The sequence below is a fragment of the Rhinichthys klamathensis genome, unplaced genomic scaffold, assembly GCF_029890125.1.
Source record: "Rhinichthys klamathensis goyatoka isolate OS25496 unplaced genomic scaffold, OSU_Roscu_1.1 h1tg000210l_1, whole genome shotgun sequence".
NCBI classification, from domain to species: Eukaryota; Metazoa; Chordata; class Actinopteri; order Cypriniformes; family Leuciscidae; genus Rhinichthys; species Rhinichthys klamathensis.
The window spans coordinates 654,682-679,144 of NW_026606735.1; the positions used below are offsets into that span (position 1 = coordinate 654,682).

The following is a 24,463-nucleotide window of genomic DNA, read 5'->3' on the forward strand; positions in this document are numbered from 1 at the left end:
AAATTCGTTGTGGTGGATTGAGAAACTCTCTTCGTTTGTCAACATTAAATGTTTGTCACGCCTTTGTCCAATGCAGCAGACAGCGGTAATAACACATATACATTGAAATTCCAAAATATTAACATATAATATGCATGCTAAATATCAAATATGTAATATTACTACTCATTTAAACATTCTAAATATTATATTTATAAATTCTATGATTAAGTGCAGGGTGATATCGCTCCCCCTGCTGGTTAAGTTCCGTGATAGCTCCAACTGTCGGATTTGTGATTAAAACAAAGCGCAAAGCCAAATGACATCCAGCTCCACCTCTCTAGACATCGTGGGTTGAGCTAGACCTAGTCCAGCTCCTCTTCTCTGGATCTAATGGGCGAGAAGGGACAGAATTATGCCCAAATTACATCCAGAGAGGGGGAGCTGGGATCTGTTTTTGAGCAAAACAGTAGTCACATGAAATCCAGAATGTAGAAATAACTACATAAATATAAAGGTGGGTTGTATATTACTTATAATAAAAGATGATTACAACAGTGAACTTGCTGCCTCTATGGTTGTTGAGTGCTGTGCAAAACAACAGTGAAATCAATTATAAGGCAGAAATTATATATACAATATTATATAAAGGTGAAATGTATAATATATACAGTTTTAAAAATAACTTATGCAAAATATCTCACAATTGTATAATGAGTTTTTCGGTAAAGCGCGCCCCCTGCCAGTTGAGCCCCAGTGTGTGCAGCAGCATCAGTAGTCAGTCAGTCATCATGGCGTTAGCAGCGGCAGCCAAGCGCTCTGCAGCCTCTGCACTTTTCACTAGATCATTGTCATTACCAGAGCTCAAATCCGCCTACTCTTATCATAAAAAGGTAAGTATCACTTCTTGTATTACGGCTGACCATCTATTGATACTTTAACTTGGATTTATTCAGTTGTAGTTCCTAATGTTTTAGGAGAACAACTTTGTTTCAGCGTGGTTGCTAGCTAGGCTAATGTTAGATAACTGCGCATGTAAACAAACCAGCAGAACATTGTACGTTAAAGGTATTCAGCAGTATGCTTGAGTATAGGAATCATGTCATCAGCTGGTTTATGTATTTTTGACTGAGTTAAAATTACATTCATGCATATTTATTTACAGTTTGTTTCATAATCCACTTGTGTAACGTTAACTTTAACTCCTACAAACTCATCGGTGATGTCTTTCGGTATCTTAACTGTGCCACAGGTTAATAAGCCTGTGTATTATTAGCTTTCTAAGTACACAAAATAATAACCAATAAATATCAATGATCTGTAATGTTGTGTTGTGAAGGTCACTGTCATTATCTGCCAAGGGGACTTTTTCATTTGGTGTAAATTGTCATTCTCACCGGTCCTCAGATGATTTGTCTTTGATTGTTAAATATGACCATGATGTGTTCATGTATTTTTCTGAAGGTGGTGGACCACTATGAAAACCCTAGAAATGTTGGTTCCCTGGACAAGAATGCCAAGAATGTGGGCACTGGTTTGGTAGGTGCTCCTGCATGTGGGGATGTAATGAAACTACAGGTAAGACCTTTTTTCTTTTAAATTTTTGTTATATTTAATCATTTTAAAATATTGAATTATATAAATATATAATTTACATCTTTGTTTTACAGGTTCAGGTGGATGAGAATGGAAAGATAACAGATGCCAGATTCAAAACGTTTGGCTGTGGCTCAGCCATTGCTTCCAGCTCACTGGCCACAGAGTGGATGAAGGGGAAATCGGTGAGTCATTGTGACTCAGACCATCACGCACATTCACAGTGTGATCAGATTATCTCATTGTGCTTCATATTTGTTTTTTCAAATGTTCCTACAATTGTAATGACCACTTTTCCTTGTACAGATTGATGAAGCCCTGAAAATCAAAAACACTGAGATTGCCAAAGAACTTTGTCTACCACCAGTCAAACTACATTGCTCCAGTAAGTGTATTTAAATGGTTGTTTCAGATTGCAAACACATTGATGTTATCAAAATAAAGACATGGACTCAAATGCTGTTTTTATAATTTCATTTTTTTTTTTCTGGCAGTGCTTGCAGAAGATGCTATTAAGGCTGCATTAGCAGACTACAGGCTCAAACAGAAGGACAACAAGGAGACGTTGGCAGAGGCTCGAAATTAACGAGTGAATCACCAATGAATCACTGTTACCTACTCTTGTCGTGACTCATAAAAATGGTGTAGTTTATTTCCTGACTGAGGTTGCAATGAACATAATAGCCAGTATAATCTATCATTACTACTATATGTGCTCTGCCTTAGCATTTCTGGTTTGAAGTGGTTTGCATTGACAGACTTTGGGGATCTTTGGATTAAAGTTTGTTTCTGTATCTCTCTGAATCACGCACATTCGGTATAAACTTTATTTCCAGAAGATCTCATACTCTGACATGAAATGCCCTTAATATTATATGTATACTACTAAAATGCTTGTAAATGTATTCTCATACACTTTATAAAAAGGAAAGTATGGGTTTTGAAAAAAATGTACATTTCTTAGAATTTGCAGGAGGGTCATTTATAGTTTTGGCAGTGATTTGTAAGCAAAGCAAAAAAAAAAGTGACACCAAAAACCAAAAGATACCTGGGCTTTGATGCTGTATTATTTCTAGTAAAAACTTAATAAAGCTCTAGATGTTAATGTTGCATAATCCATTGTTTTGTATTATTCTCTACATATTTTTCTGCACAAAAAAAGTTGTCTGTAATACGGGTTATGAATTTGTGCGAATGTCTTCTTGAACCTGTGGAAACGGAGCAACTCTCAAGTTTCGGACCAGGATGTTCTTCAGTACCAAAAGCACTGTGAGCATCAGCAGTCCTGTAAGCACACAAAGGACAGCCAGGACCGCAATAAGCGCTGGGTCACTGGACTGTAGTATTGTCCGAGGAGTGAATTCCATGTCTCTAGTTGTGGTCATTGAACCAGTAGTTGCTGATGCTCCTGATTGCTGAACTGTCGAATTCTCCACACAACCAGGTTCCTTTTCTGTGGCTGGACTGTTGGGTATTTGGGTGTGCTGAGGTATAAAAGATGTCACATTTAGCAAGAGGCAGTCTTCGTAGCTCAGTCTCTCTATAGTGGGCTGGTCTGACCCAAAGAAGGACCTTGATATCGTGCTCTCGGGTAGTTGTAAAGATTTTTGACATCTAAATGAACTTGTGTTACATGCAATATCAGATCTAACCAACATCAGTACACTTGAGGTCTGATCTATATGACTTTCAACCACTTTTCCAGATTCTGTGGTTGTATTCACAGATGACATTCTCTCAACTGGCTTAAAATGTTTTGGACAGATAGCCATGACCGACAAAGTTAATAGCAACTTGTGTGCAAGGTGTAAAGGAGCTGTACATACTAGATCTGATGCCATCCGTAACCTGTCCATCAGAAGCCACTTATAAAGATACATGATGTCACACTCACAAACCCACAGGTTGTTGGCTAGTTCCACTGACCGGAGACGGGACAATCCATCAAAAACCTGCTCGGGTATAGAGCGTAAACAGTTACTGTTAATCTTTAACACTTGCAAGTTCACCAATGCACCCAATGAGGACAGATCTAGGGCAGATATGCAGTTCGCCGACACGTCGAGGTGTGTCAGCGAAGAAGGTAAGTTAGGTGGCAGACGAGACAATCTGTTGCCCTTAAGAGTCAACGTCCTCAGTTTGGTCAGACCTAGCAGCGCCCCTGGCTGAATCGCTCGTATCCGGTTATCCTCTAGGTCCAGGCGTGTGAGGTTCCCAAGCTGCCTTAGAGATCCAGCAGTGATGTAGGTGATCTGATTCTCTTGAAGCTGAAGGGTCTCAAGACTTGACGGCAGCCCCCGAGGGAAACGGACCAGTTGGTTGTGGCTGAGGCTCAGTTCCTGTAGGCCCAAGTACGGCCGGAACACGTTATCCACATTGCAAAGCCGATTCCGGGCTACAGAGAGGACGGCGGTGCTTAGGGGGACGGAGCGAGGCAGAGTACGTAGACCAAGAGACTCACACAGAACCAGAGCACCAGAATGGGGACAGCAGCAGCCGTTGGGACAGGGTGACACAACCAGGCCGGCAAAGAGAGATGAACAGAGATACAACAAGAGACAGTAGAGACGACTAGGACGCATGGCTCACTTGAGGGAAGAAGATTAAGAGGGATGGATAAGGGAAAGAGAAAGGAGAAGTTAGTAACTGCTTTTCTTTTACCGCAAATTAATCTGTTGAACAAACTTAATTACCATGATGGACTCTGCGGCTCCTCCAGGTTGTATTTCCTTTCATGTGCGTCTTGAGCTTGATTCCAAACGCATTATCAAATGTGTTACTTAGGAATACATAGGGATGTGGTACTCACCATTATTGCCCATTTTCAGCTGACCTCTCGCTTTCACTTTATCTGCTGCACGTCCTTAACCTCTTTCCTCTTTCCTCTTGTCCCTTCCAGAGAACGGTCCGTGCTCACCCTGAAAATTCTGGGTAGCGGCCCATCAAACTTTAATGGCAGCCTTAAGGTTTTGAGTTACCGGTTTTGTATCTTCTTCTCAATGTAAATTAACTGGGCACTCCAGTTGCTTTTCCCATGACACAGCTGCACTGGGTTAGTAGAGTAGGTTTCTGTTAGGAAACACGTTTAATAACCATTCTGTGGATGTAATATGTTATTTTTTAGCATCTGCAGAGCAAAACTAGTTACAAGTAAACTGTACCGTTATGTTAACCATGGCTGGCCAAAATCATATTTAAGTCCAAATTGAATCATTCAGGAGTGATGAGAGCACATATCACTCTCTTCTAATAAAGTGAGAGAAGTGTGTATTTCCAGAATTATTTATCTCCTCGTGGACCAAAAATGGTAGAAATTGACCTCGAGCTACGGCTCTTTTTAGTGACTCAAGTTTCTGGCTCATTAAGGCTTCACTCATATCTTTGATGTTTACACTTCGGTGACAACACGCTACTAACACTTGGCCTTGTGCCATGGCAGTGGGGTTTTAATTTCAGGTATGTGGCTAATTTGCATTTAGCTGGCTATTAATCAATGATAGGCTGATAGCATCACTGTAACACAATCTGCATATATTTTAACTGGAGTGAGCATTGTTTTTACTGAAAAATAACTTGCATGGAGGAATTCAAATGTAATTCAACTTGGATAATATTGAGTAAATCTTGGGATTTATGCATTAGGTTTCACAGATAAAGCTTAAGCCTAGTCCAGACTAAAATGCATGTTTGAGCTGTTTTAACTGAAAGCAACTTGTCTTGCACTGACATCTTAAAATAAGCGGGTGCCATTGTTTTGTCTAAAGATGCACACCAGTAATGTTTTTTTTTACCGAAGGCATGTTTTATGAAAGGCACTTAAATGTCCTAATTGAACAAAGGCTTAATCCTGGCTTAATCAAAACCCTGTCTGTGGAACCAGGATATGAAGTTATCCTCAAAAAGTTGAATACAGCATAATGTAAAAAATAGTGTCTGCTTCTGTCACAACCAGTATATTTCCATTAAGGCCAGATATTTCCAGATCTGTCTGACAAGCCTATTGGAATTAGCTTCTGAAATATTGATTGGATGTTGTATGGATGTGACAAAAGCTCTGTAGCTGCCGCTGTTATGCTCTGCTGGGCTCTGTTGCTGGGGTTCTTGAGTTTCATATGCTTCAGCCAAGCCAACACAATTCTTTTGACAAACCACACCATTCAAGACAAACAGACAGGACAGAAGAAGGCTGTTTGTCTGATATATCTAATAATCTATTAACATAAAATTAATAAAATTGTATTATATATATATATATATATATATATATATATATATATATATATACCTCTGGTTGAACACATTATATTACAGTAAGTAAGAACTGTTTTTGTTTGTTTGTTTGTTTGTTTTGAAAGAAATTAATACTTTTATTCAGCAAGGATACATTAACTTGATCAAAAGTCACAGTAAAGACATTTATAACGTTAAAAAAATGTATTGCCGTTTCCACAAAACTATTAAGCAGCACAACTGTTTTCAACATTGATAATAAGAAATGTTTCTTGAGCACCAAATTATCATATTAGAATGATTTCTGAAGGATCATGTGACACTGAAGACTGGAGTAATGATGCTAAAAATGTAGCTTTGCCATCACAGAAAAAACAAACAACCAAATATATTAAAATATATTAAAATAGAATATTTAAACACAAACAGCTGTTTTTAATTATAATAATATTTCACAATATTATTTTTTTTTTGTATTTGTGCTCAAATAAATGCAGCTTTGGTGAGCATAATGGATTTTTCAAAAACATTTATAAAATCTTACTGACCCCAAACATTTGAACAATATTGTATCTGTATCAGAAACAATTTATTTATTTGGAGCAGAGCAGGAGAGTAAGTGTTTGGAGAGTTTATTTTCCTTATGAAAAAATCATTTAAACATATACCTGACAAAAATCTAAGTAATTAAATTCAATACTGAGGAACTGAGGAAAGTTTAGATAAAATAACAGTCATGTACAAAACCTGACAACATCTTCAGAAAACACAGCATAAATTATGGGTTACCATGCATAGATATTTCATTTGTAAAATATAAATCAAAATGAAAAAGAAAAGGTTTGAAAAGACATTTTCTCGAGTCTCTCAAAACTAGTGATTCACAAAATAATTTCAAGTTTGTTTTTCATATGAATAGTAAAACTGTTAATTAGTTGTTTTTTAAAAAATATTTTTAAGCAAAATCGTTTTTAAAGAAACAAAATAAGTTGAACAAACATTTTTTTTCCACTCTTCCTCTGATGAGTACATACAGAGAACATACAAACCAAAAAGAATGAGGCCATCATATCTACCAAAAGTACTGATTCATAACAGTAAAAAGTTTGAAATCAAGGTCATTCCTGCCCATTAAAGAAAAAGCTCTCACGCTGGGGTGTGATTGGCCTTTCTGAGGTGGCACGTGCAGACCATTGGCTGACTGGAAGTGGCGTTTGAGGTGGTTGGCTGAGGCTCCTCTTTCTTCTTGGGCTCATCTTTCTGCATCTCCACCTCTTCAACATCCTCCACCTTTTGGACCTCTTTCGGCTTGGGCCGAGGGTCTTTTCCTTCCTTCTCCCCCACCAATGCTTTAGTAGGTTCTCGTAGGTTCTTCACAGCGGTCGTCTTGCCATCCTGGATCTGATTATGAGGTTTCTCCATTGCTTTACTAGGTTGGCTCATGTATTTCCTGGGTAAGTAGGTCTTCGGAGGATAGTATGCCTCGAGCTTGCGTTTGTGGCTCATCGCTGAAGCACAGCAGACGATGAAAATGATAACTACCAACAGAGAGGTCACGACAATGATGAGAAGCAAGTTCTCCTTCAGGAAGTCCACCACCTGGTTGAAGATGAAGTCTTTGATGCGAATGAAAGTTGCCGTTATGTTGGGAGATGGCGAAGGAGATGGGGGTACGTGGGTGGTACGAGCAATGGGGAAGATGAGTTCGGGTTCGTCCCCACTGCCCTCCATGGAAACGTTGAACGGGGCAGGCTTGGCGAAGCACACGTTGCCCCAGAGAGCAGTCAGGAGCAGACAGACAAAGCGCAAAGAGAGTGACATGCTTCCTCAAAAGACCTGTAAGAAAATGGACACAAATGTGGCCTTTACTAGTCATTCCCCATAGAAAAGGGATCTGAGCATTTTTATGTTTCATCAAAGTGGTTACAGCAGGTTCTTTTTTTAAGTTATACTTAAAAAAAAAAAAAAAACATTTTAGTAAAAACAAAAATATATAATAATAGCTTAAAGTAAAAATCCTAAAAAAAGCAAGTATACAAAAAGCAATATATATATATGGTATTACCATGGTATTTTTTAAAAATACCTTGTATCATGTAAATATTAATATTCAGTACCATGGTATATACCATAAGTATTATTGTTATTTGATATACATCACATTTTTATGTAGTGTACAACTCTTAAAAATAACGGTTCTTCATTGGCATCTATGGTCCCATAAAGAACCTTTAACATCCAAAGAACTTGCATTCCACAAAAGGTTCTTTATAGTGGCAAAGTTTCTTTAAAAATGTTTTTCACACAAAAAAGTTATTTTAAAAATGTTCACTGAAAGGTTTGTTGAGGAGCCAAAAAGGGTTCTCCTAAGTCAGACATCGCTGCAAAAAGTCCCGTTAAAACCTTTTTTTAAAGTGTGTAATGAATATTTTTCCACCTTCAGTAAATGTAAAGAGACATCTAGATGGTCAGCAGTCTAGCTACACACAGAGAGCTACTATCGGTATTATCTGTATCTTGGGTTTTCTTTGAGTCACAGGAAGGAAGCTGCATGTATCAAACTACACAGAGCACATTTTCGTGTTTCTGTTTCCTCGCAGGAGAGGAGCTATTCCTGTTACATCCAGTCATTACTTATTTGGGGTGGAGGCAGAGGGAGTCCAGGCCTAGTTTGTAATTTCCCTGCCTGGCTGATGCCACCCACTCACCACAGAAAAGCAAAAGCAAGGCCAGATATATATTTGTGAGGGTGCAGCAAGGAGTGGGAGAGCCGCAGCTCACAGGCCTGTATTTACAGCCCAGCTGCAATGAGACAGACCAGAGACCAGTTAGGCTATTTCTGCTCTGTGCAAGAACATATAATGTTCATACGTGCATCATGTTTCAAAAACACTGCATTATGGGCAGACTTTATTACATTTTTCATATTAGTTTGTCAGAAAGTATAAGCCATTTTAACCATTACACTCTTAACTTGCTCTTAGCTGCAGAAGGCAGTAACAGGGAATAGGGAAATTCCCAAATGAACACCACCAGAAATGGCAGTGGAAAAAACATCCAATAGTACTATCCAATAGTCATCTATTCAGAAATTTTTACTTCTTTAAAACTTAAAATAAACACATTTCCCCCTCAGCGCCGACTAACTCTCTGACCACATTCTATGTTCTGCAAATAAGAAGGTATTACACTCCAAATTTTTGTATTATAATCTGCGAGATGAGGTAATCTCAGCAATGTGTAACAAGAATGTTACTGTAATAAAGAATAAGTATCTAAATAGAATACGTGGTATCTTCTGCATAGACCACAGGAAAAATAAAATACAAAAATCAATATAAGAATGAATTAAGAAAAATGTATCTAATTTCAGATTAAAAAATAATGTATTGATTTTTAGGCGTACAACTATCCTGAAAATCCGATTGTTTAAATAGTTTGGCCTTTGCTAGCACAGCATTAGACAACATAAGAAACTTTATTTTATGTAAAGGGTAAATGAAGGTCAATAGAAAATGTAACAAAGAGGTACAAAAGTAAACACTCAAGACACATTTAAAATGAATATCACAAAAAATATCATCATCAAACCATCGTGTTTTTTTTTTATGTAAGTAGGCCCTATATATAGTTAATGTGACGAATTAAGTTAGTTAAAACACCACTGGGTTAGAATTAGTTCTAATAAAAGATCTAGCATCATTTTCTTGCAATTTGATATTTTGTATTTAAGACATACACATTCTTAAACACTTTTTGATGCTACGATATTAGGAAAATATTAAGCTCATAATGAAAATGCATTTTTGAGTGACACTGACGTTGTATAGTGTGCCATCAAATGAATTATGAATAATGTGCAAGTGAAACATACATCCTCTCAATGAAGGAAATATAAAAATACTCACTGCTCGTCTTACTTCCGTTCTCTGATGCACTTTTACAGCGACACCTCAAGTTAGGCACTTCAAGGTAGGCAAAATAAATAAAGACAACAGTTTTAAAGGAAAATAGCTGCCTCTGTGTTGTCCTCAAATGCTTATGGAAGCTTCTGGCCATGTGGGTTTTCCTAAAAAATCAGGATAATTGCACAAGGACATTCCCCTCCTCTCTCTCCATCTCCTCCCTTTTTTGTCCCTCTCTTTCTCTCCTCTTGAACACATGGATGCATAGGACAAGGACAATCCAATATTAACCAAACAAGAAAGCAGTAAGAGGTTACAAAATAATATATTAGGCTGCAAAAACCTCTAACATTTTATCACTGTATTCTGTCAAGTTTTATTTTACCACTGCAGACTGAACAGCCTTTGATTGGTCAAAAACAGACCCAATTTACTTTCTTAATTCAGTACAATTATAAGTGCATGTTTTTCCAAATATTTTTTAGCAAATAAAACAAATAAAAGGTTCTGAAAAGGAGCAAAGATTATTTATTACTGATGTCACATAGACAGCACAGGCTATGGACAATGTTAACCAAAAGTGAAAATGGCAAGGTATTGGTCTGGCTCAAATCTGGTATGTATATGCCCACTTTTCACGGCCCAATCTATTCCCAATGGATAAAATCAAGAAATTACTGTACATCACATTGTGGAAGTAAAATGGGTTGGATACAACAATTTACATTGACTTTAAAGTTTATTTAACATTTATTCAATTCGTTGGGTATAACTTGGTTAACAGTGCACTTTCATGTCATTTTGCACAACATTCATCAGTTAGGTGCTTTAACGCATTCATACTAGAGTCGACAAATGTACATAGAAAATATAATTATACTGCATAAAATAAAATATATACAAAAGTACTACAATATAAAACCAAAGAAATTAAAGGTGAAAACAGAAAAATTGTTGCTTTTCTCAGTGCTAATCTTGTTGACTTGCCATTTTTTAATTGACACGATGGAAAGTGTGTAACTTCGGCACAACAGCAAAAGATTTTTGGGAACTTGTGAAAGCATATATTTTATGTAAATTTGCAATGATAACATGTTATATTCAGACTGCGATAATCTCCAACATCACTCTGTTCGAGTAAATTATACAGCGCTGGTTGAACCACAGGCAGGAATAGAAGACATTCAGCAATATGTTCTGCCAAACCTCACTAATGCCTGAGCTCCTCGGAGTATAGTATTTCAACACTGGAATGATTACATTAAAAGATTCAAACATGCAAAAACAATTAAAATATAAATGTTCCACTGATTAAATAAAAGATTTAAAAAAAAAAACTTTAGACATGCATGTATTTATATATACTGTACACCGTTAGAATTTAAATCATTCCCTTTTTTTAAAATCCATATAGTACAGTATGAAAGACGGCTAGTTAATCCCAGAATATAAAAAAGAACAACCAATCTAGATCAATAACATGCTATATACATATATAATAAAATGGTTGTTTTGAAAGGTGCACTTCAAAGCCAGTGAAGACCGAGAGTGAGACACTGGCAACCAGTAGCACAGATATGCTGTGAATTAATTAATTTTTTGACAGTGCAAACAATTCTAGAGCTGGGTTTCTATCAAACCTGAGCACTGACTTAAAAAACCCCCACAGTGTTAGAGTAAACATTTCCGTGCATACAGTGCACACAGCAGGTGAAAGGTTTAAACTTCTAAAGAGGGCCCTCGGTATCAGGAAGAAAGCTGTTTAGAGTAAGATTATCTCCGTCAGGATCTCCATCCTCAGTATTCGGGATCAGTGCTCCATTACTTTTAGGGTGTCGCCTTGGCTTTGGAACAGGGTGATCGGTATCATTCATAAGGGCAGAAATGCAGACCATCTCAGTCTCCTGGAGAAGATGTGCCTTGTGCCTGTATCTGTATCCCGAAAGTTTTGTAGCCAGACAGATGGTGCTAACGATAAAGATGGTCGTCAACGCAGCCATCGAGGCAATGGCGATGAGGCAGCGACTCACAAGTCTGTCATCTTGGGAAGAGGCAGTGGGACATGAGTGGGTCGTTACCGTGGTTGATTTTCTAGTGGCCGTTGAGATAACTGTTGTGGTACGTCTATCCGTATCTGTGGACATTCTCGTAGTCGCTGCTGTCGTTTGCTTCTCTGTTACCTTGCCGGGCTCAAACGATGCAGGAAATGTGGGGGCAGAACTTCCTGCTTGTGAAATGTGTCCAGTACCATTACTATTACTTATTGTGGGAAGTTGGGTGTACAAAGTACTCTCGTTATCTGTTGGCTGGTGGACTGTCAGGTTCTCAGTTCCTGCAGAGTACTTCTGTTGGGTGTGGTTCAAATCTGGAGCACCATGGTAATCTATAGTTGCCGAGACATTTAAAGCCGGTTTTATCTCTGCCGTATGTAATGCACCTGGAGCTTTTAAAGTTTCAAGAGTCGTGCTACTTGTATTCTCAGCTTCAGCTTCACCTGTTGTACTGTGTGTGTCGCTGCTGTTTATCGATGTTGTGTTGTTACCAGTTTCCCTTTTCATCCTAAGATATCTTGGCGTAACCAAACTACTCAAAGTCAGCAGCAAAACAAGAACTGGTAAACACCCAAGTCTGTTAGTCACCATCGCCATCTGCACAAAAAAAGACAGAATGTTGTAATAATTCTTTTGACACAAAATATCACCAATAAAACAATTCACAAGCATACTCATATACTGTCTGGTAATTCCTCTTCAGATATTAAGCTTATTCAGTGGCGAGGAACCTTCAGACAATGAGAACAAAACAATAATGGAAGAACAAACACGTTGTCGTAACATTTAAACGTGTTGCTCATACTTTTGCAAGCTCATGTGGCTGTTTGTGACTCTAGCATGTGGTTGGACCGTTTGTGTGAAATACTTCCTTTTAACTGAAAAAGTGTAATTGTTGTATTCTTAACAACACTTCAATACTCAACTTTAAATATATTACAATTACTGTCATGGTAACACTTGTGAAATTTAGATCTTTAACAATTTTCTTGTAGATATTCAACCACCAGTTTGAAAGAAATCACAAATTCATATACAAATAGAATCTTATTTTAAAGACAATTCAAATTGACAACAAAACTACGTACCATCGGTTTCTACTCCCGAAAGGATCTTGATCTGGAGTTCGATTGAAAAATTAGCTCCCCTCACACACTCACAACGTAGTCTCAAACCTACTCAATGCACAAATACAGGAAGTCAAACCTCATGAAGCGTTAGGCTAAAGCTGGTTCACAAACTCTGACGCAAACACAAATGAGCAAGAGATACTTATATATCACATCTTAGTTCCTAAAACAGTAAGCTAGACCTTTTAACCAACCAACCTTGCTTCCACAAAGAGAGGTTTTATAATTAGAGAAAAAAAATTAGAGACAAATGCCAAAATTTCTGTTTATTTCTTTTTTTATTTTCCTGGTAATCAGTAAGACTCTTTATACTTGAAGCAGATGAATGAACAAAAATGGAAGAGTTATGCACAGAATTGAATTTCTAGATATCCTTCCTTTCGATTTGTATCATTGGACAGATAAAAGGCTCACAGTGTGCATGTTAAGGATGGGGGGAAAATGGGGAATTTCCTTAAAATCATCAAACTCCAAATGATGGACAAACACCCTCAAGAAACAGCCAAAGAAAAAAAAATGAAAAGGAAAACTAAAAACATTTATTTACAAAGCATCGAAATCAACAACTACCATCCAGCTTTCTTCCTGCATTCTTTTTTTTTTAAACCTACTTAAATCCCTTTTCACTTTATTCATTCACTCCTTAGAAACCACACACTCGAGGGTGCATCACAGATGCCTCCTGAGGCCACTTAAACACTCAATACGGATTCATCACACATCCTGAAGTTGATCAAGCTTGGCACATCTGTACCCACACGGTCCCTACGTTTTCAAACCCTTCACTTTAAAACCTCACCCAAAAGAGAGAGCAAGAGCAAATGCAAATGACAGAGGTATTGAGTTGTTGCCGTGAGATCTGAAGACTCGTTTGAAATTAAGTACTTGTAGGTCGGGTTGGTTCTGAGGAGAGGTGGAGGCTATTTTAGACTAAAAAGCATGTGGAGGGGGAAAGGTGCTTTTCAGAACCTATGAAAGAGGCACTAGGGAGTGATGCAAACAGAAATGAGATATGTCGAAGCGTCAACCTGAAAACCACAAGAGAACATTCTGACGTAGGATGTAGCTGAAGCAATCCGAATCACAGTTTCCTCTCTTGGAATGAAAAAAACACATAACCAAACTGAAAAGAAAATCAACTTGTCATCACCTCAATCTTGTGGCACACATAATTCAGCCGTAAAAGGATAATCTAGACGTGAACCGCCCCTTGAGAGAATTGGTTCTGCTTGGCTAGGAGAGCACTGTAGACACACAGCGTGTCGCAAGACGACATTAGGAAAAGGAAGTCAGTCATGACGCATTATTTTGCTGGTAGTCACGGTCTATAATGCACAGCAAAAAATGTACAGACAAAGCTGTTGAATTGAAAGTTTGGTTTCTGAGATGGTATGGACGACACAACTCAAGATGAGATTTGAAGGAATTAATTAGAAAGCAAAGCAAACCTAACAGTGTTTCTTAGACCTGAACAATGTCTGACTGGAACAAAGTCAGAGTAAAAGCTATCAAGCCGGTAAAGCAATGAACAAGTTTTGCTGCTAAAGCTAATGCTGTTCTGAGCTTGTATCCTCATGGTTTGCTTGCATTTACCATTATGATGGGCAACTGCTGCCATCAAGAAGCAAGTGTTTGGAGTTGTGAGAAGAGTACACAATAACTGTGTTCATAGCAACCACCAGAACCAGAATTATTTTGATTATTTTCCTAATTACTATCTTAATACATACATGGGTACCTGAATAACAAAGAAACATCTTTAGTGGAATATTTTAGAGCACCTGTATTGTTTTCCAGTAATGTTTTGTAAACTTTTTCAACTTTACATGTTTGCCAGGTTGATTAAAATCTTTATTTTGTATTCTTTATTCTTTAGAAAGACACCTATAACATTGACAAATGGTTCCAATGATTTCCCCTCCTTGCATTACTAGCATATTGCTTTGTCCCTTATAAGTACAAAATGAAAAGCTAGTCAAATACTGTCAGGGAGGTGAATAACTCCTCTATAAATTTGGCAACTCAGAAGGGCGAGAGAGGAACTGCAATACTGAAGCTTCAAACTTTGAGCTCATCAAGTTTATGTAACTGCTTCATAATGCGATTTTCTTGGTCACAATTTTTAATAAGAAAAACAAAACAAAAACTTAAGACCATTCAAGAACACAAGATAAAACACAGCCATTGCAGAAAGAATTGGAGTGAAATTTGGAGTAAAAGCTAAACGGGTCAAATTTTGAAAAAACATTTGTAGTTTTCCAAATGGCTATGAGGTGTAAACAGGTTTTTGGGAATGCAAAAGGAATAATTGATCATCTTGGAATGTTGGTTGGAGTCTTTGCAAGGCAGGCTTCAGACGGAACACTGTCATGATGATTGGCAGTGACGGGTCCCGCCCACCTGGCCAATGGGATATCCTGAATAGAAGGGGAGGGGATTACAGGGTCCCTTTAGATGTCCATTTTAGACAACTGCTCCTCAAGTTTGGCAATTCTTTTTTCCTGACTGCTGACAAGCTCTCTGAGAGATTTCATTTCTTTCAAAACCTCTTCCAGCTTAGCTTCACTTTTCTGTTGAGGAAGAAAAAAAGTGAAAGACAAAATGTTAAGAACAATGGTCTAAATTCAATATTCAAATAATAATAAAACCATATTGTTTTGTGCCAATATACACTGCCCTGACAAAAAAAAAAAAAAAAAACGGGCACACTATTTTGTTGGATCACACTTAACTTTGATTACAGCATGTATTCAGCATGGCATTGTTTCGATTAACCTTTGCAATGTCTCAACTTTTATTTCAGTTCAGAGTTGTAATATATTTTCACCGAGATCTTGTTTTGAGGATGGCAGAGGCGAACGACAGCGTAACGTCTTCTCCAGCACATTCCAAAGATTCTCAACGGGGTAAAGACCGGGACTCCATGTGTGAAAATGATGTCTCATGCTCCTTCCAATCCATTGATGGGAAAGCCTGGTCATCCCCTATATTCATTTTAGAGCCACACAATGTTGCTGAACCTAGGCCTGACCAGGTGAAGCAACCCCTGATCATAACACTGCCTCCACAAGCTTGTACAGTAGGGACTAAGCATGATGGGTGCATCACTTCATTCGCCCATCACTATGGAACAGGGTAAATCTGGACCACATGACCTTTTTCCATTGCTCCAGAGTCCAATATTTATGCTTTCTAGCAAACTGAAGCCTTTTTTCCCCAAATAGCCTCACTAACATGTGGCTTTCTTGAGGCCACACAGCTGTTCATTCCCAATCTCTTAAGGTTCTCATTACATAGTGCATGTAGAACGCTCTTAAAGTCACTATTAGACATAGCTGTGAGTTCTACTGTCGATTTTCTATGATTTGACTTCACCAAACATTTAAATGATCACAGCCATTCAAGATTGTTTTTGTGATTGTGAACCACATTTTTTCCACTGTGATGATGGTTCACCACAATCCTTCCAGGTTTTAATAACACACTGGACATTTCTTAGTCCAATTTGAGTAATTTCAGAAATCTCCTTAGTTGTTTAATTTGCTTGGTGCAAGCCAATAATTTGACCCTTCTGAAATGTTGCCAGCTGAAACATCAATCACGGCAGGAATTATCCAATCAAAGGCTCTTGCCTATTTGCTCATTTAAATTCCAGGAGGAAACTTTTTTTGGCAGGGCAGTGTTTATGAGTACGCGGGAAACACTTAACGTAATGTGTAAATGCACGTAAATAATGTAAATCAAGCACGCAACATTAGCGGACCGGAGGGAATGATATGGATTTTTTTTCCAGAAAACTTGTTGCACAAAATAAATTCAAGCACTTTCAAGGACCTGTATCTATGTATGTTTATTTTCAAAAACTTTCCAGGGCCTTTTTTTTTTTCCAGATTTACAAACTTTCAAGGATTTCAAGGAACCATGGGAACCCCGTGTTATTTTCGTATTATTTATTTACCATTATAGGATATATCCAAGGGGTCATATTCATTATTTTGATTCTTGGCTGAAACTGAATAGGTTAACATGCTTTAATGCTCAAAAACCACATTATTTTTTGCATACTGTAAATTATTGCAGCTTCTCTATTCCCAGTCTGACTGAAATGCACTGATTTCTGCATAGCCCCTTCTTTCGGAAAAACTCAAGAGCGCTTTAATCAGCCAGCTGACCCAGTGCGTTGTGATTGGCCAGATACCTCAAGCGTGTTGGAAATGTAATGCCTCTTACCATAATCGCAAGCTTTAGCTTCCAAGGCTTCTAAAGCATTTATATAAATAGTTAATAATATTCTCGTCGGTTTTACCATATCAGTTCGAGCCCAAGTCGGATTCTGAAAATTCAGACGATCAAGCCGTTTGATCGGAAGACCAACTAATATTTCACATTGTGATGTGGACGTTCAAGGAAGTAACATCTGAACTTCGTTTGAGGCGTTTTAGGCAGGTCTGGATCAGTGTTCTCCGTTAGATAAAATAAATGCTTTCGTGGGAGACTACGTAACTCTGCAGATCTTATACAAGCATAAACAGATACATTACACACTAAAGGAAAATTAAAACACTATAAGGCATCTTATGACCCCTTTGATATTTTGAATTAGCATTTAATTTGATATTTTCCTCTTGTCATTTAAATGTTTTGTCATTTTTTATATTTCTATTCAGCTTTATTTCAATTAACAAATACTATTTTTAATAGTTAACAATACCAATGCTGCCATAAGCAAATAATTAAAACTCATATGTATTCAGATTGTAGGATAATCATTAGGTGTGATGAATAGCAGCTAACATTGGTGAGTTTGTAGGGCAGCGCACTGGCTCCTATGATTACAGCCCTGAGCATAGAGAGCTGGGTTTAGAGGGCAGGACACACATGTGGTGATGCTGTCATGTGGTTAGAGGCATTTGGTTGGGGGTTGGTTCTGCTGTAGAACATCCTTAAAACTATAAAAACACTATATGCAAGCCAAAAAGGGAAGTTGGCCTTGAACAATACAATAATTTAGCTGCATGTAGGTCACAACTGCAGCACAGTGCAAATTAAAGTCCAACTAAAGAAATTGCGTTTTTATATATGTTTCAATAAATTTAGTGCAGAGAATGGGAACTGTGTGTAAAAATTGAGAGGGAAATAGAGGAAAAACTGCTGGTGGATGATAAGCTGAACAGGAATAAGTAAACCAGTAAATGAGTCCCACTCACGATAGATGGCGTGGAGGTGGCAGTCTTGGTGGCAGGGGCGGTATTCTCTGTATTCTTGCTCATCTTGTTGTCTAAGATGTTCTTCTTGACCACTTTGAGATCGCGGTTCTTGCCTGGGACGTATCCATTTTTCAGGGATATCGGGATAGGGTCTCCATTCTTCCCTTCAAACCAATCCTCGGCCTCCAGGGCGGCCTCTGGACCTGCAGTGTCAGGGTAAAGGTCATCCTGGAACAAGTCCGACTGATGGAAGGAAGAGTCTTATTAGATGTTAGGATATGCAGGATATGAATCATGCAAACTATTGGAATATAAACAACTGGGATGCAGATACAGAGTTCAGTTGCTTGGTTGGTGTGAAAGCTGTTTTCTGAATTTATGGCTCTTGATCACTCTTTGGTAAGGGCACTGAAAATGTTGGCCATGTATTTTTTTTTTTAGATTTTTTGAAAAAACATTTCATGCAATATATAGACCACCATTCAAAAGTTTGGGGTCAGTAAGAATTTTATTTGTGTGTGCAAATTTAATACTTTTAAGCAGCAAATAAATGCTGTTCATTAACTTCTATTTATCAAAGGATTAATGACTGCTGAATATTCAGCTTTTCCATCACCGGAATAAATTATATTGTAAAATATTAAAATGGAAAACAGTCATGTATATACATATATATAAATTATTTCCAGTGAATATTAAAATACATTGCTAAAAGATTTATTGTATAACAACACTGGTCCAAAACGCATGTTGGCCCAGCGGGTCATTCTTATTGTTGAATCCTTATTAAAAGCAAAGGGACTATTTTTGACACTGACTCCTCCAGCATTGTTGCCTAGGTGCAGTGGTAAACAGCTGTCACCATAACTCATGAGCTGTGTTCAAATTGCCCCCTATACCCTCATTCACTATTTCCTACATTAGTCCACCTAACTAATATAGTCCAGTTGAAGGAGTGAATGAAAACGAGTGAGTGAATTTGGACAGAGTGCGCCGATGTCCTATATAATATTACGCTGTGCCTTCATTGGACCAGCGGTTTGAAAAATGGATGGATGTGTGGATTCAGCTACAGGCACCATCTTCTGGCGAGACGCAGGAATTCATTCAGCACAACCCTCACAGTGCATTATGGGTATCATCTAGCCGTTGAGTGTACATTCATTGTACACTCGTTAGTGTGATGCATTATGGGATTGAATGAGTGCACTCGATAACGTCCACTGGGGTTTTGGACACCACTGCAAATATCCCTTCAAATTGTGGCCTATTTAAGGGTAAAGGAGGCGATTTCGGACACAGCCAAGGTAGTACATGTTGATGGTGCAAACATAATGCGGTTTAAAGCAAAATTATAACATGTGAAGAAAGACTTGCAGTGGTGGAGTGGTACTAAATAAATCAAACCCAATGTGAAAACAGGTGTCAAAACAGGAGGAAGTTGTAGTTTAGCATTGGCAGTGTTGCTGTACTCTTAAAAACAAAATAGTAAAACAAATCAAAAGGCTCACTTTTCTTGGCACGGTCATGATGATAGGCTCACACTTTCTCTCATGCAGTTTGTAAAACCTGAGAACACACAAGCACACAAGACTGTTATAACATGTTCAGAAGGGTAGCAGATGTTAGTGCATGACTCATTTGGCAAGTCAAAACATTATGGATAAAAGAGTAGAAAAAATAACACACCATTTAATTAAGAGCATTAGATACCAGCAAACCTGAACCTCTATTCATTAATCACTCCCCCTAAATCTTATAAATCTTAATCTGAAGGATCCAGCAGGCCTTTGTTAACCAGGTCTAATGCTGCCCTCTTTTGGGTGGATTGGGTCAGCAGTTTATGAAAAAAATAGTAAAACCTAGACTAAATAAACAACATAGAAAAAGAAAAACAATCCAAAAAGATGTAAAAAAAAAAAAAAAAAAAAAAAAAAAAATCTAATAAAGATCTAATAAAGACACATTCAGGTCCTATTTCACCCTAAACCAAAAAGGCACCCTATATCCCAAAGAGGATACATTTAAATAAATATATACACGTTTTCTTTGTTCATTTTGCATCACATCAAGACATTATGACATTTAAGACGATTTTCATCTCAATTTGTCATTATCATTAATAATCAAAGTGCCCCTATTATGCTATTTTAAAGGTTCATAATTTAGTTTTGGAGAACTCCTACAACAGGTTTACATGCACCCAAGGTCAATAAACACTTTAATTTTCTCATAACACACACTGCACACCACCTCATTTCTCAAAGAGTCTGAAAACAGTTTGTTCAAAGATTCAATCTGATTGGTCAGATGTCCCAGTCTGTTGTGATTGGTCTACCGCTAATAGCGTGTGTCTGAAACGAAACGCCTATTACCATCTGAATTTCAGTCTGGCATTCTGTACATTTGTAACATTGACTGGAATCTTTCTTTTAGGAGACAACAACCTTTTTTGTTGTGCAGTTTAATCTTCAAAACTTTGCAGAACTTTTACTTTCAAAAAAAGGTATGTTACAGACAGCATGAAAAATAATATTAAAAAAAGTATAATGGGGCACTTTAATTCTTTTTTATTTACAGCAATATATCAATAAAACAAATGCAATGTGAAAATTTTATATGGTTATAAAATTAGGATAAAATTAAAATATATTTTATTCCTTTAAGTTTAGATTTTGGTCATATTACTGACGTATTTCATGTGATTTCCTACATACTTCCATTAGCTTGTATGATCATTGTTGTTGCTATACCTTGCGATCTCACACTTGTTGACGTCCAGCCCTCTCTTGGGCATGTATCCCATGCCCCTCTGAGGCTCCTTAGTGGTAAAGGTGCTGAGGTAATGGACAAAGGGAGCTTCATCCGTGATCTCAAAGTAACGGATACTGCTGTCACCCTATTAGAAACAAATCCTCAGTCAAAGACTAAAAACTAGGGATGCACCAAAATTAAAATTCTGGGCCGAAACCAAAAATTCTGGATGCACTTGGCTGAAAACCAAAACTGACTTTTACATTTTTCATTAATTTCTTATTTTAAATTAGGGTTTTTTTTTGTGAGGGATAATTGTATTAATAATAGACTTTTGAATTAATTCCAATAATTTTATTGAATCTGAATTTAAAAAATACAAGCCAATAAAATAAAATAACCACACTTTTATTGAAATTAACATCAAAATTGGACAGAAAATATATTATTCCAATTTTAAATAATTTTCTATTTTAATATATTTTAAAATTAAATTAATTCATGTGATGACAAAGCTGAGTTTTCAGCATCATTACTCCAGTCTTCAGTGTCACATGATCCTTCAGAAATCATTCTAATATGCAAATTTGCTGCTCAAACATTTCTTCTTCTCATTATTATTAGTATTATTATCATCATCAATGTTGAAGACAGTTGTGACAGTAAATATTTTTGTTGAAACTGATATTTTTCCAGGATTCTTTGATAATCGCAAGTTGAAAATCACAGCATTTATTTGAAACAGAAATCCCTTGTAACATTATAAATGTCTATGTTGTCACTTTTTGATCAATTTAATGCATCCTTGCTGAACAAAAGTATTTCTTTTGAAAAAAAAAAATCTGACATTGCCCAAACTTTTAAACGGTACTGTATGTGCTGTGTTTACCTTTCCACACAGGTAGACCACATTAGTATCGGGATCATAGAAGGGCAGGAGGACTCCATTACTGGTGTCCATCTCATGGACAGAGATCGGCTCCTCAATATTGTCCTGAAAGACAAACAGAGACAATTTATAGTCTATAATTACATTAAAAAGGAACATTATATGTCACTTGTGTCAGGAACTGCAACTAAAATTAATTTTCTTTATTCGGAAAAGCATGATCGGAATAAGTTAAGGCTGGAATACACTGGAATAGACGTTTGCACAGATTGCTGCCTTGATTTACAGTCTGGACAAGTTGTAGCCGAAAGTCAGAGCCAGTCTGCAGATTTGAGTTGACAGATTTCACAGAAAATCCTGTAGTGTGATGATCACAGACTCTGATTTTTTTTAAGCTTCAAAGTTTGATTCCATCCAGTAGGAGGATACCAAACATGTTGTTTTGAACACATATTGTTTTAATCGGTCACGTGTCTCCTAGCAAAAAGGCACGTGTTTCTGTGTGAGTTTGTTTAGTTTGTGATGACTTGAAAGTCTGGTGGTGTGTGATCCTCAGTTGCTTAGTGTATGATGCCCAGTTTTCTCTCTGTAACCATTTACAAAGTCGGCAAGTGTATGATGCCTGTTCAGATGTTAAAAGTTGTGTAGTGTATTCCAGCCAATCTGAAGTGTTTATTTATTAGCAGGTGTTAGATAGAAATTTGTCTGCGGTTTCCATGGCAACTTACCGGATCCCAGAGGGCGAGCTGTCTCTCGCTCATGCGGCTAAAACCAGTGGTGAACACTTTTCCGTCAGACAGGAAAATAGCTCTCATGGGCCTGGCACCCTCATGGGCCTTGTCCTTCTCCTGTCGGCGAGACACACCATAATTAATCACAACACTGCTCACATTCTGTCAAACCTGAGCAGCCAAATACTTTTTGGATCAAGTAAACACATGAAAATACAGCGCTTCAACTGAGAAAAACTGACGCCAGAGAAACCTTTCAGTCCATGTAATTCACAAACTTTTATCTGCCTATTCACTTCAGAAAAGTGAATAGCCACTAACTTACCGCAATGATCTCCTCCTTGCGCGGGTCGATGACACGGATTTTCTTGTCCTTGCAGGCAGTGCAGATGAGACTGCCATTGCGGTTCCAGCAGGCGCTGAAGATGATGTCAGGGTGCATGTCCTCCAGGGTGATCATGGACTCTCCCGTGCCCACATTCCAGATGAAAATCACATTATCACAGCCTGCAGACAAACACGGGAGAATGGGGAAATAGTCATGTTTGAACGCTGAAGAATCTATTTATTAGAAAGCCGCTGGATTGTTTTTTCTATTTAAAGGCAGGGTAGGTGATTTGTTCCAGAAACATTTTTTGTTATGCTGGTTGAAAGTCTCTTCACATCCTGATAGCAAATCACTAAGCTGAGTGATCTAAATGTTAGGGGTGTTAAAATTAATTGTTTCTACAATGCATCGCGATGCGGACGCCGGACGTAGACGATTCTGCATCGATGCAGTAGTAGACCATAACCGATTATAGACGTTATAGCCTACAGACGTTTCTCTGATGTCATAAGTCGCATACGCGCTTGTCCCGCTAGCGTAAAATGACGGGGGCTATTTGCATCCACTATTTTTATTTTATTTACAGTGTGTGAGCGTGTGTGTGCGTGCGTGTGTGAGCGCGTTATTGTAACTTAAGTAGCCTACAATACTTGACAGTTTCATGCGTTTTTTGTATTTACTAGTGTTTATAAGTGCTCCTGACTACATTCAGGAAGTGTACTTTCTTGGAGCAGATAAAATAAAAAGGGAGTTCATATATCTGACTGCTTGTATTCATTGACGGAAATGTAGCCATGTGCAGTAATATTGCAATGCATCGTGATATCGAATCGTTGAAATAATAATAGTAATCGAATTAAATTGTGAGACCACTGACAATTCACACCCCTGTTAAACGTATTTATATGCATGTATATCATCTGTGGAAGGTGTAGAACCAAAAAATGCATTCGTTCCGAGCTTATAATGCGAGATGGAAACCCGTGACGTTATACTCGGAACGGTTCGTGACTCAAATGCATGCGTTTCAATGGCAACACCATCAACGTGTTAATTATGTATTCTCAATGAGCTTAAGTGGCTACAGATGGAGCTTTGTTGATTGGTCATGTATTTATTTTAAATGGGATGAGTTTGAAGATTTGTATATGCCTGATGAAGGTCGTGAGACCGAAACGTTGCTCATAAAGACCGAAACGTTGCTCTGAGGCTTGCAACTAAAGAAACATGACTACATTTCAAGAGATTAACAACTTGACAGACAACTGCGCCAATATATTGCCGTTGAAGCAAGAAGATGTGGAAAACATCCTCTTTCCAGAGAAGAACATGCATTTTAATTTATCACATGACGAACACCGAGTGCAACTTGAAAGACTGTACCACAATGAAATGCGTCTAAAAATGCATGGATCTACATTGAGCGAATATTGGAGGAACAAGAGAATCCCATGCGGTCTGAGAATCGGACGGGAAGAAATGGATCGCCCTTTTTTAATGGACAAAGTGATTCCAGAGTGAGTTTACCATAGATAGGGTTCAAGAGCCTCAAAGAAGTTTATGACCGTGGACTCGCAGCTTCTCAAAGAGACGGCAATCAATATCTCCGAAAAAGAACTGCCTAATGATCAGATTGCGGTTTTATCTAAAGGATTGTCATTTG

General features: G+C 37.7%; 5 protein-coding genes across 8 annotated transcripts in view; 1 reads left to right on the forward strand and 4 right to left on the reverse strand.

The window, feature by feature from the left end:
* The first annotated feature begins 750 nt into the window (after window positions 1–750).
* iscu (iron-sulfur cluster assembly enzyme) lies at window positions 751–2,692 on the forward strand. The gene is made up of 5 exons (XM_056263810.1): window positions 751–872; window positions 1,444–1,557; window positions 1,650–1,760; window positions 1,882–1,960; window positions 2,070–2,692. The coding sequence occupies exons 1-5, from the start codon at window positions 771–773 to the stop codon at window positions 2,159–2,161; spliced, it is 498 nt and encodes a 165-aa protein (XP_056119785.1). The 5' UTR covers window positions 751–770; the 3' UTR covers window positions 2,162–2,692.
* On the reverse strand, window positions 2,587–4,264 carry LOC130097109 (leucine-rich repeat transmembrane protein FLRT3). The gene has a single exon (XM_056263809.1). The coding sequence runs from the start codon at window positions 4,155–4,157 to the stop codon at window positions 2,754–2,756; it is 1,404 nt and encodes a 467-aa protein (XP_056119784.1). The 5' UTR covers window positions 4,158–4,264; the 3' UTR covers window positions 2,587–2,753.
* Window positions 4,265–6,492: 2,228 nt separating this feature from the next.
* Window positions 6,493–9,999, reverse strand: tmem119a (transmembrane protein 119a). The gene is made up of 2 exons (XM_056263811.1): window positions 9,714–9,999; window positions 6,493–7,641 (listed from the first exon to the last, which is right to left on the reverse strand). Exon 2 carries the CDS (start codon window positions 7,624–7,626, stop codon window positions 6,952–6,954), a length of 675 nt encoding a protein of 224 aa, XP_056119786.1. The 5' UTR covers window positions 7,627–7,641; window positions 9,714–9,999; the 3' UTR covers window positions 6,493–6,951.
* Window positions 10,000–11,148: 1,149 nt separating this feature from the next.
* Window positions 11,149–13,157, reverse strand: selplg (selectin P ligand). Its single transcript, XM_056263816.1, has 2 exons — window positions 12,850–13,157; window positions 11,149–12,358 (listed from the first exon to the last, which is right to left on the reverse strand). The coding sequence occupies exons 1-2, from the start codon at window positions 12,850–12,852 to the stop codon at window positions 11,438–11,440; spliced, it is 924 nt and encodes a 307-aa protein (XP_056119791.1). The 5' UTR covers window positions 12,853–13,157; the 3' UTR covers window positions 11,149–11,437.
* A 1,457-nt stretch (window positions 13,158–14,614) lies between these two features.
* Window positions 14,615–24,463, reverse strand: part of LOC130097112 (coronin-1C-A) — a 64,734-nt gene continuing 54,885 nt past the window's right edge. For all 4 annotated transcript variants that reach the window (XM_056263812.1, XM_056263815.1, XM_056263813.1 and 1 more), the window contains 7 exons: window positions 22,798–22,979; window positions 22,470–22,589; window positions 21,742–21,846; window positions 20,852–20,997; window positions 19,610–19,667; window positions 18,099–18,341; window positions 14,615–15,461 (listed from right to left, as the gene is read on the reverse strand). In XM_056263812.1, the coding sequence (XP_056119787.1) occupies window positions 15,342–15,461; window positions 18,099–18,341; window positions 19,610–19,667; window positions 20,852–20,997; window positions 21,742–21,846; window positions 22,470–22,589; window positions 22,798–22,979 (974 nt within the window). In that variant the 3' untranslated portion in view covers window positions 14,615–15,341. The remainder of the gene's footprint in view (window positions 15,462–18,098; window positions 18,342–19,609; window positions 19,668–20,851; window positions 20,998–21,741; window positions 21,847–22,469; window positions 22,590–22,797; window positions 22,980–24,463) is intronic.

Coding starts and splice junctions, on each gene's coding strand:
- iscu (XM_056263810.1), top strand. CDS start 771: ATGGCGTTAGCAGCGGCAGCCAAGCGCTCTGCAGCCTCTGCACTTTTC. Junction 1,761..1,881: donor AGTGGATGAAGGGGAAATCG/GTGAGTCATTGT, acceptor TTCCTTGTACAG/ATTGATGAAGCCCTGAAAAT. Junction 1,961..2,069: donor AGTCAAACTACATTGCTCCA/GTAAGTGTATTT, acceptor TTTTTCTGGCAG/TGCTTGCAGAAGATGCTATT.
- LOC130097109 (XM_056263809.1), bottom strand. CDS start 4,157: ATGCGTCCTAGTCGTCTCTACTGTCTCTTGTTGTATCTCTGTTCATCT.
- tmem119a (XM_056263811.1), bottom strand. CDS start 7,626: ATGTCACTCTCTTTGCGCTTTGTCTGTCTGCTCCTGACTGCTCTCTGG.